The sequence below is a fragment of the Pinus tabuliformis genome, chromosome 2_2 (genome assembly GCF_031772625.1).
Source record: "Pinus tabuliformis cultivar Carrire ecotype Pingquan chromosome 2_2, CPIR1, whole genome shotgun sequence".
NCBI lineage: Eukaryota > Viridiplantae > Streptophyta > Pinopsida > Pinales > Pinaceae > Pinus > Pinus tabuliformis.
The window spans coordinates 753,945,923-753,957,785 of NC_142300.1; the positions used below are offsets into that span (position 1 = coordinate 753,945,923).

The 11,863-nt window shown below is 36.7% G+C and overlaps 1 protein-coding gene across 1 annotated transcript; it reads left to right on the forward strand.

Moving 5' to 3' along the window:
* Window positions 1–10,128: 10,128 nt before the first annotated feature.
* Window positions 10,129–11,208, forward strand: LOC149194889 (uncharacterized). Its single transcript, XM_089407834.1, has one exon. It carries the CDS (start codon window positions 10,129–10,131, stop codon window positions 11,206–11,208), a length of 1,080 nt encoding a protein of 359 aa, XP_089263960.1.
* Window positions 11,209–11,863: the final 655 nt, after the last annotated feature.

Sequence of the window (11,863 nt, forward strand, 5' to 3'; positions counted from 1 at the left end):
CTCCCCTCCTACCCCACTCACCTTCCACCCTAAAAAAAAAAATATTTTTTTGATAAGATATAAGTAGATTCAATCAATTTATCATCAATTGGGGTTAGTTTGGGTGGTTGGGAGAAACATTGTTTTTCTTGTATGTACACTTCCTCTATAATAATATATTTGAGATAAATCATGATAAAAAATGCATTTTTTAGTTATTGGCTTGCTACTTAGGAAACCATACTAGTATTACAACAATGATATCTTCTTCCAAAAGAATAGTGTTAAAAATAATATTATAGGAGAGATCCATGAGTTTATTGCTATCTGAATTTTTATTAACTATATTACTATATTGAACTATTTTCAAGATGAAGACCCAAAAAATAGCAGCTAAATTTTCTACATTTATATGGGCTTGAGTTTGGGTATGACCCTTGTCTCCTACCCTATTATTTCTAAATGCCCCACACAATGATGAGGCATATCTGAAGAAAAAAGATTGTTGAAATTATGGAAAGAAATGGCTTGATTACAAGAAGTAAGGAAGGAAGAAGAAAGTGAGAGGTTGTTAGGTAGTGTGGCTAACAAGTAACATAAGAGGGACTAGAGAAGGAAAATACAAGGGTAGATATTATAGGAGGCAAGAGATACCAAGTGACAAAAAGGATAAGAAAACTATATGGAAAAGGAGGATAACACAATGAAGAAGATGATGGATATACAAGAAAGGTATCATGACTATGGAGAGAGAAAACCAAAGGGAACCACCTTGGAGGGGGGCTTCCCTAGTTCCTAGTGGAAAAATAATAGTATCCAAAAAAGAGTCGAAGTGCTCGAGAAATTAGGATGAAAAGAACCTGGAAAAAGGAAGGAAACTCTCCACTTCTACTATTAGAACTGAAACAATAGAGGAAATAGGAAACATATATAATTTCAATTGTGATTTTACCTAGTGGTGATACACCTTGTACAACCAAAGCCTGCGGATCTTGATTTTCCTCGTTGGTTGATAGATTTGTTGTGTTATTCTTCATAATGAATGAGAAAGGCAAGATGAGGCTCATTCAATCATCATTTAGTTTAGAAGGAATTGCTAGAACGACTGCATGAGGTGTAGTACAAAATACCATGACCAACAATCGTGTTGCATGTAGAAACTTCATTCTTTTGCTACCATTTCTCAGCCATGTGGAGTGACTTAAGGGAGGACCATGGCCACTCTTCATAAATTACACTATTAGTGGGATCTCAGCCTATCTAGGGGTTTAATATTTTTTTATTAGCTAGAACCACAAATTTTTTAACTAGCGATTATCACATAATAAGTTCCTTAACAATACATTTTATCATTGTCTATATTACTCCTTCAAATAAATATTATTATCTTTAACACTCAAATTCAAATCATACATGTAACATGTTAAGCTTATAATAAATATTTCTTGTAATAACTTAAAAATTTATCATTTTTAAATCTCTTATAATTCAAATAGTGTACAACAACTAATAATTCACACTTTGGAGCTTTGCATCTCTGCAAGCACTAACCTGCATTTCAATCCTTGATCCAGAACGACCTAGAAAGGAAATTTGAAAGTAAAAATATGGCCACTATAAAATTGGTCACTAATAGCTATAGAGAAAATAATGTTCCCTCTCCTAAACCAACAAGGTTGACTCCTTAGAAAATGGAATATATTTCAACAGTGACAACAAGTTTAGTAAGGGGCATAAATGTAGTGAAAATAAATTATTCTACATAGGCTATGAAGATCAAGAAGATCAAGAAGTGGAAACTCCACAATATGTAGAGCTAGAAGATACTACTCTAACAGTCTCTTATTATGCATTGGCCAACATCGATACTCGACAAACCCTCAAGATAGGACATATCAAAAAGAGAAATGTGATAGTATTGATTCATTCAAGTAGTACCCATAGCTTCATCAATTACAAATTGGAAAAACTTCTTAATTGCTTTCTATATTAAACACCCTAATTTCATGTAATGATTATAGATGGATGTGCCATAAAATGTTCAAGGAAGTGCCATAATATCAAGATGAATATCATGGAGAATTTGTTGGTTAGTCCCATGACTGCAATCCAAATGGGTGGGACTAATGTTGTATTGTAGGCCTAATGGTTATAATCATTGGGCATAGTTGCCCTTAATTTTCAATATATTTTCATAATATGTTTTGCAAAATGAAAGGAAATTGATCTTATAAGTATCCAAGGGAAACCCAATAAAGTGCTACGCTCTAATAGCATGACGAAATTGCTAAAAAGGGGACAACGAGGTGTAATTAAAAAATTGTGTTCATTAGATGTTCAAACACCTATATCCTTTGCTCTAGTTGATCTCCAAAACGTTGTCAACAATAATTCAAGTTATTTGGAGATATTTCTAAGGATCTTCCACCTTCCTAAGATCATGATCATGCTATTCATTTGCAACCTAGAAGTATACCGCCTAAAATTAGGCCGTATAGGGATCCACATGCATATAGGAGTCATATTGAGCATATGGTTCAACAAATGTTAAAGGTGGGAAACATTCAACCTAGCCACAATGATTTCTCTTCACCAATAGTGATGGTTATAAAAAAGGATGGTTCATGGACTATATGTCTAGATTACAACCAACTCAGCAAAATGACATTCAAAGATAATTTTCCTATTCTTATCATTGATTAATTATTAAATGAATTACATGGATACATTTTCTTTAGGAAGTTGGATCTTCGTTATAGATATCATCAAATTAGAATGAGGCAAGAAGATATTCCCAAAATACCCTTTATAACACATTAACATCATTATGATTTTTGCATTATGCTATTTGGACTTACAAATGCACCTTCAACATTTCAAATCTTAATGAATTCTATTTTCAAAATCTTCCTTAGAAAATTTATGTTATTATTTTTTGATGACATATTAATCTACAACAAATCTTGGGAAGATATTTTACATGTTGACAGGGTCTTAACACTATTGGAAGAGAAACAAATATATGAATTTCCTTTCAAGTGTGCCTTTGGGGTTCAATAAGTGTAATATTTGGGCCATATTGCATCACATAAGGGTGTCAAGGTGGATCCTAAAAAATAAAATCTATTAAAGAATGGTCAACCCCCAATACCTTGAAGAAACTCAGAGGTTTATTTGGATTGATGGAATATTATTGCAATTTTATCAAGAATTATGGTCAAATAGAAACACCTCTAACAAAATTATTGAATAAAGAAGCATTTTCTTATACTAGAGAAGAAACCACAATTTTTTTCAAGAAATTAAAGAGGTTAGGTGTACAAATCCCATCTCGGCAACACCTGATATCACAAAAATTGTCATTGTGGAGTGTGATTACTCAAGTCATGGCGTTGGTGTAGTTTTGATGCTAGAAGGAAGGCCCCTTGCCTTTGAAGCTAGTGAAGTTAAAGGAAATAAATTAATCAAACCCATCTATGAAAAATAAAGGTTGGACATACTACATTCAGTTAAGAAATGTCATTCATACCTAATAGTAAGACACTACAAAGTAAAAATAAATCACGATATTTTGAAGTGCTTCTTGGAACAAAGACTATCTTTAGAAGAGAAAAAAAAATGGGTCACAAAGATGTTGGGTTATGACTTCAAAATTATCTACAGAAAGGGAAAACAAAATATTGTGGCAGATGCAATATCAATAAAGAAGAAGACACAAATTGTTTATTATGTGTTATTTCCATTCCACAATCTAATTGGGTATAAAAGATCAGTCAACAGCTACATGGGGACTTTGATGTAGTAAAAAAAAATATATGGAAGGATGATTTGTTATGGTATCAAGATTACTTATACTTCTTTAAGAATTTTCAACTCAAATAGAATGTTCTTTCGGAAATACACATTTCTCCTATAGGAGGTCATTCAAGTCTCTTGAATACATACCATAGGATTAAGACAGATTTTTTTTTGTAATTTCTTAAATCATATGTGCAAATGTTTTTGGCAAAATGTGTGGTATGCCAAAAAGACAAGATAGTGCCAATCAAGGTATTGGTGCTCCTTCATCCATTAGCCATACCAAGCCAATATTGGGAAGAAGTTCAATGAATTTTATTACATGTTTACTTTAATATGAAGGAAATAGAGTCATTATGGTAGTTGTAGATCAAATGAAAAAGTATGCCCATTTTTCCTCTATTTCTCATCATTTTAGAGAAATTATAGGGGAATAAAAATTCATGAAATAGTCTAAAATCTAAATGGAATACCAAAGATTATTGTAAGTGACAGAGATCCAATTTTCACTGGAATTTTTTGGATTGAATTATTTCCTTGTTGGGCACTCTATTGGTTCAGAACTCATCCTACCATACTCAATATGATGGTAAAATTGAGATTGTGAATAAATGTTTAGAAGGATGCCTATGTTGCTTTGCATCCAATAAATAGACACAATGGTTTAAATGGTTTATCTTGGAAGAATGTTGGTACAACACATCCTTCCATGTTAAAATTATTGCAGATAAAATTAAATTTACTCAGAGGAGATTAAAAATAATAAGCAACAAATCAGAAAACATTAACATAATTTTTTATCCTAGAAAACCACTATTTTAGGAAAAACTACCTAACATAATTCCATTAGTCCCTTGGCCTAATTTTAGCCAAGCTATCTATGTGAGCCTTCAACAACTCCTTGACACATTACAATGAAGTTCTCGCAAGCCTTTTAAAGGCTTCATTACATGCAATCGATAGATACAAAACTACGAAAACCAAAAACATGTTCCTAAAACCACCATTGTATATCGAGTAACTTTAACTCTTTTACCATGTCAAATTTTACCTGAAAACCCCCCCTTAAAACTTGACATCGGGTTTCCCTTGACAAAATCCACCCATACTAGCTAAGTGAACCAACTTGCTCACCTCCAAGCCCTACCCCTCTCAAATTTTATATCCAAGGTATTATTCAGAATGCCCTCCATCACATAGGTCTTACTCCAGATTTTACCGTTAATTTCTCAAGGGTACACATGCCTTATCAAGTCTTACAGTGACATGCTCTTTTACATGTAATAAAAAATTTAACTCCATTATAAATAATAATATTTTTTTTCATTGTTTTTATGCCTATCCTCTCACCCAATGCTCTCATCTTTAGATCCAACTTGCATGCTTATTATCCTTGTGAACTTGTGCACATTGTTCCATGTTTCTATGCTTCATGCTCATCACCTGGGACTCCTCCTCATGTAGCCTAAATGACATGCCCTTTAACATGGCACTCAACAATGCAACCACACCACAAACCCAATATAAACTACACATTCACTATGTTTCCATTGATCAGGAATCTATTCTCCTTCAATTATTCCATTGAATTCATTGTCTTCTTATTGTCACACTCATGTGTCTCTCTCAAACTCACTAATCCAAATAAACCATTGGAAAAAAAGGAATCCCTTTGAAGCCAAGACTTGGCTCTGATATATCCATCAGATTCAAATAGCCAAGCCATAAATAAAAATTTGACTTTGATACCATGTTAAAATTATCGGAGAGAAAATTAAATTTATTGAGAGGGGATTAAAAACAATAAGAAACAAATCACAAAATAGAAACACAATGTTTAATCCTTCAAAATTGCAATCTAGGGAAAAACCAACTAACGTAATTGCATTAGTCCCTTGGCCAAAACCTAGCCAAGCCAGCCAAGTTAGCCTTCAACACCCACCTCTTTGGCACCTTACAATGATTTCTTCCTAGGCTTTTTAAAGGCTTCATTATTGTGCAATCAATGGGCACAAAACCATGGGAAACTAAACCCACCACTATAGAATGAGTAACTTTCACTCTTTCATTGAGTCAAGTTTTACCTAACATTCCATTCCTTATCAAAAATATCACCATGTATGGAACTTTATGGTAGCATCCTCCATCCGCCACATCGTCCATGAAAGGGAATATAAAGGTAGAAGCAGTAAAGGGACACATACATAACCAACAAGAGATTCTCAGACCATTGAAGGACAACTCTTTTATGGCACAAAATAGGATGAAACAAAAAATAGATCAACATCACAATGAAAGGGAATTTGAAGTGGGGAATTAGGTATTTGTGAGACTATAACCATATAAGCAGATGTCCCTCAAGCAACAAAATAAGGACAATAAATTAGCACTCAAATATTATAGCCCCTATAAGGTGTTGCAGAAGATTGGAATTATGGCTTACAAATTGGAGTTTCCACCATAATCACGTTGAGATCCAACCTTCCATGTTTCTTACTTAAAGAAGGTAATTAGTGAAAAGATCCCAATCCCAAACTATTCTACCAGATATTACTAAAAAAGGAAAAATAATACTAGAACCAAAAACAATCTTGGAAACAATGACTAAGTAGTTGAGAAATTAAGCAATTATTGAGTACCTCATCAAATGGAAGAACCTACCAGTGGAAGAAGCGAGATGGGAATATGAATTTTCATGTAGAAACACCCACAAATAGGCAATTTTTTAGGACAACACTTCTTTGAAGGGGAGGGGCATTTTAAGCCCTGTATAATCCCCATGTTAACCCTAAAACCATGTATTAAGCCCTCGACATTGAGTTACATAATTTTTATTTTTATATTATAATGTAGAATAGAAACTCTCATGGTCCCATTTTAGTATAATTGTATCCTTTGTCTCCTATATATATACTAAGGAGACCCAGTCTTTGAATCATCAAATATTGTCTTTTACATTGTATTCATTGTAAAAAGAGGTTTCCCCCTTGGAGAGGACTATAATTATTGGTTTCTTATTATTTTAATTATGCAAGGTTCATAATAGATGAGCTTGTTTGGCCATGGTTAGCTATGGTCAACCATGGGTGACTATGGATGAATAAGGTTGACCACGGTTCTCAATGTTTAACTATAGATGAAGGTGGTTAACCATGGTTGCCAATGTTCAAATATAGATGATGATGGTTGACCATGGTTGTCAATATTTAACTACATATGAAGATGGTTGACCATGGTTATCAATTTTTAACTATAGATGAATATGGTTATCCATATTAACTATTGTTAACCATTGTTGAAAATTGTTGAGTTTTTTTAATAGTTGTTGATCTAGTTTGACTATGGTTAACCATTTTTGAGATGGTTTGATAATTGTTCAACTAGTTTAACCATGGTCAATGTGTAACTTTAGATGTATATGGTTAACCATGTTGACTATGGTTGATCATTTTGACCATGGTGACCATGCATTATCATGGTTGAGCTTAACATAAGATTAACCACCATTTAAAATTAATCACTTAACTAGAAAAACATCCATTCAATATTTCATTATGAGATTCCTTATCTCACTTGTTTGATATCAACACACTTGAAATCAATCTTAAGAAAAAATGCATAAGACAGATGTGAGAGAACACATTATACTTAATATTTAATATTAAGTATATTAATTCTTTTTTGGCTTGACCAACAAAGGATTTGATCTTTGAATCTCATGGTTTACACAGTACTTCACAACAAAATGATCGCCAATTATGCTGACCCCATGGACATTAAGTATATTAAATATTAAATATTAAGTATATTAAATAGTAAATGTTAAAATTATATTATATATTAAATAATAGGTTGGGAGAATGGAGGAGCGCAGGTTGGTCCCAGGGCGGGCTGGGCCGAGGGCCTAGCACCCATCAGACCATTGTTAACAAGAAGAAATGACTAAGCAGGGCTGTACACCGGCGGACGGAGACGCTGGCAGCTGGACAGAAGGCGACAACACTCAGGAGGCAAAAAAGCTGGGGAAATACAGGCGCTGTTGGAAGGTAAGAGTTTTTACTGTAGAAAACAAAGCAATAGTGTAAGACAAAGGAACAGTGTACTGAGCTGACACAGACCTAGCATCGATCCTGGAGAAGTAAGATTGATCTGAGCATTTTTTTATTTTAGTTATTCGGCACAGTAACCATGTTTAATCCAAGAGAAGGTGTGGATCTGGACCCAGCCCCAGAAGACATCTTATCGGTCTGAGGAAAGGATCCATCCGCTCAAAACCTGGAATGGTATTTGGGGCGTTAGAAAGCTGTGGCATCGACCTAACTTCTCCGGAAGGGCAAAAGGATAACAAGTAACGCATACCCCAGCCAACAGCTTACTTGGAAGGGAAGGAAACAACCCATCAGGGCAGCAAGGGAGTGCAGCAGTCAAGAAAATTGGAAGGGATTGAGTTGCATGCAGGTTTCCAACCACGGGTCCAAAGCCACAAAGGTAAGGTTATCTCTATCGGGCCAGTTCTCTCAGGAGGTCTTGAGGAAATCGTAAATAGTGGAACATCTTTAGGAATAGGTTTTGCAGAGGGTTCCGGGAAGGCATTGGCAGTTACCAGGGCTTCTATTGCAAAAGGATCGGGAAGCCCCATCAGGGGTGAAGGAAGGAGGATAGCACGAACTGACGACATTCCAGATCTACAAAAGAATCATATAGGATCGGAGTTACGGAACCAGGATCCATCTCAGAACTCCCACGAGCTAGTCAATGTTTTGACCAGTGATATAGTAACAACAACTGATGTGACAAGATCCGCTATTCTGGAGTACGAGCAAGACCGGCAAGAGAGGGTTGAACAGAGTCAGCAAACAAGAGCAGAGGGCCATGGGGCAAGGAAAACAGGGGAGAAAAGAAAGAAACAGAGGACGATAATTTCACAGGAACTTGAAGGAAATCTAGTGTTGGGTATGGATGTGCAGATAGAAGAGGCGCTAGAAGTGGCTAATGCACTTTGGTAGGTCGGGCGAGGGGGTATAAATACTCAACAAATTATATTAACTCATGGGGAGATCAAAACTGGAAGTCAGAACTAATCACAAGCTTTCAGGTTTCGGCCTTAGCCAAAGGATGGTTCATGGTGCGCTTCGAGAACAAGATAGCGGCAGACTGGGTGGTAGGAAGGAACTGGGCCTTTGGAAGCATTCCTGTTCTTTTCAAAAAATGGAGCCCAATGTTCGATGCGGTGCATGAAAAAACAGATGCCTTCCAGGTGTGGGTTAGGGCTCCGGGGTTTCCATCCTTTCTCTGGGTGGAATTGGTGTTTAAAGCAATAGGGAACAAGTTGGGCACATATTTGGAAGCGGACATGTCATTCTTGCAAACACAGAACAAATCAATGGCAAGGATTCTAGTCATTCTAAATCTGCGTGGAGGCCTAGTAGAAAAAATCAATCTTCAATATAAAGAGTATGTTTTTGAACAGGTTCTGGATTACGAACATTTGCCTTTTAGATGCCATAGGTGCCATGCCTATGGACACTTGGCTAAGGAATGCCCTTTAGGGAGAAGATGTAGGAGATTTCAGAAGACAGCTGCTCAGATTAAGAAGGTAGTGAATCAAAACCAAACAAGCCAGAGGACAGAACCTTCGTCTATCCAACCAGAAGGGGTCATGGAGGTGGATACTAGGCAAGAGGGGAAAACATCGGAGGAAACTTTTCAAGTCAATATGGTCAGCAGGGAAGAAGCTGTAATTGTGTCTGGGATCGAAGGAGCAGTTCAGGAGATCTGCAAGGAAGCGGCAGAATTACAAAATCCTTCTCAAGTCGAGGACTCAAAGGGCATGGGTTTAGACCAAAGCAATACATCTCTTCCTGCTGAAATAAAAGATGAATGCTTGAAGTCTGAAGTACAAAATAATAAATGTATTACTGAAGACAATGATCTTATGGAAATGCATATTGAAAATAAAATGGAAAATGATGTTGAAATCATTTCGGCTGCTATTCCCTCCATAAATCTGAATCGTGATGATGGCCCTTATGAGGAGCCTTCCCCCTCAGTCGCTCCTCCTTTCTGCCATTATAATCTTAGATCCCTAGATAACAAGCCTGAGACTTTAGACTCTGTTGGCGGAATAGGCCAGTCCTCTGCTCAGTGTTCAAAAAGGAAGCCTAGAGGAAGGAAATCAAATCTTTCCAAGGCCCAAGTCAAAGAAAAACATGACGTAGCTGATGGTAAACAACAATCAATTTTCGGGGCACTTAGAGCAGTGTAGGCCCATGACAACGGTTTAAAATGATTTTCTCATCCTGGAATTGTAGGGGTTTAGCCAGTAAACCCAAAAAACTGGCGCTCAGGGAGATGATTTTAAATTCAAAGGCGGACATCTTCTTACTACAGGAAACTTTGGGGAAGGGTGTAGAAGTAGAAGCTGCACTGAATTCCCTTTTACCGGGCTGGCATTTCTCAGCTATTGACTCAGTAGGACACTCAGGAGGTATGGCGGTAGGGTACAGGAAAGGGAAATTAAAGATTACAAATCAATGGGGTATGAAGCATGCAATGGGCATTGAATTTCAGTCCCCAGAATTCGCATTCCCCTTAACTTTGACTAATATCTATGGGCCTTGTCAGGGAAGAGTATCCTTTTGGACAAAATTTCTGTCAAAATCGGTGGTGAAAGACAAAAATCTAATTTTGGGTGGAGATTTGAATTTCTCAATTGGTAGGGCAGAGGCATGGGGCCCAACAGCCAGAGAGGACTCACTCTCAGACTTTTTTCACAATCTTTTAATCTCTAACAACTTGATAGATGCAAATCCAATCAAGATCAAGCCGATGTGGAGGAACAAAAGAGTAGGAGAAGCAAGAGTTGCAAAACGCCTGGACCGCTTCCTTATAAACAAAGAGTTATCCTCCAGAGTGTCCCTGTTCAGACAATGGGTCAAAGAGGGAGGACTCTCGGATCACTTTCCAATCTCTCTAGAAATATCCAGGCCTCCATTTAAGCCGACAGCTCCTTTCAAGTTCAACGCTACATGGCTGCAAGAGGAATCCTTTGAAAATCTATTCAAAGAAACATGGCAACACCCAGACAGGAATACAACCGAGGACAAGGGGTATCTGTTTATGGAAAACTTAAAGAAACTAAAGAAAGCTACTATTGAATGGGAAAAAGACAAGAAGCAGAAACAGAATGAAGACTTATCTAGGATCACAGAAGAATTGCAAAGGTTGGAAAGCACAGAAGAGGATAGTTATGCAACTCAAGAATCAAAAGAGAAGATCCTTTCCCTGGAAAAGCGCCAATCCCAAATACTTTTGGCAAGAGAGGAGGAATGGAGACTAAAGAGCAGAGCGATTTGGCTTAAGTCAGGGGATGAAAACACGAAATTCTTCCATAACTATGCAAAAGGAAGGAAATCTGTAAACACTATCTAGAACCTCAAGAATGAAGAGGGTAGGGAGATAAAGACGTTTGAGTCCCTTTCAGCGCTTGGGCAAAGGCACTTCAAAAGCTTGTATTCAGACCAAGGAGAGATTACAATCGTTGAAATAATCAAGACCGCTCAATGTTTTTCTCGGTATGTGGAAGGGGAAGAAGCAGAGGAACTGATGAGCGAAGTCACTCAGGAAGAAGTGAGCTATGTCATCAAATCAATGGCCAAAGACAAAAGCCCAGGTCTGGATGGGTGGACCATTGAGCTTTTCCAACATTTTTTCGATGTGATAGGTTATGAGATAACTGAGGTGGTTGATGAATCTAGAAGAAAGGGAGAGGTATACAGTCCGTTTAATGCAACTTTTATAGCCCTCATCCCTAAAAAGGAAAACCCTGAAACATTTGAAGACTTCAGGCCCATTTCACTATGCAATAGTATTTACAAGATTATTTCCAAAGTGATTGCGATTCCCTTAAAGCCGATATTGACAAGATGCATATCCAGTGAACAATTTGGGTTTCTAAATGGGCGACAGATACATGAAGCTATAGGCATGGCGCAGGAGACCTTGCACAGTGTTAAGCAGAAGAACATGAAGGGAGTGGTAATAAAAATTGACTTAACAAAAGCATATGATAGAATTAACTGGAATT

Bases quoted from the DNA above. Each gene is read 5' to 3' on its own strand.
- LOC149194889 (XM_089407834.1), top strand. From the start codon at position 10,129: ATGATTTTAAATTCAAAGGCGGACATCTTCTTACTACAGGAAACTTTG.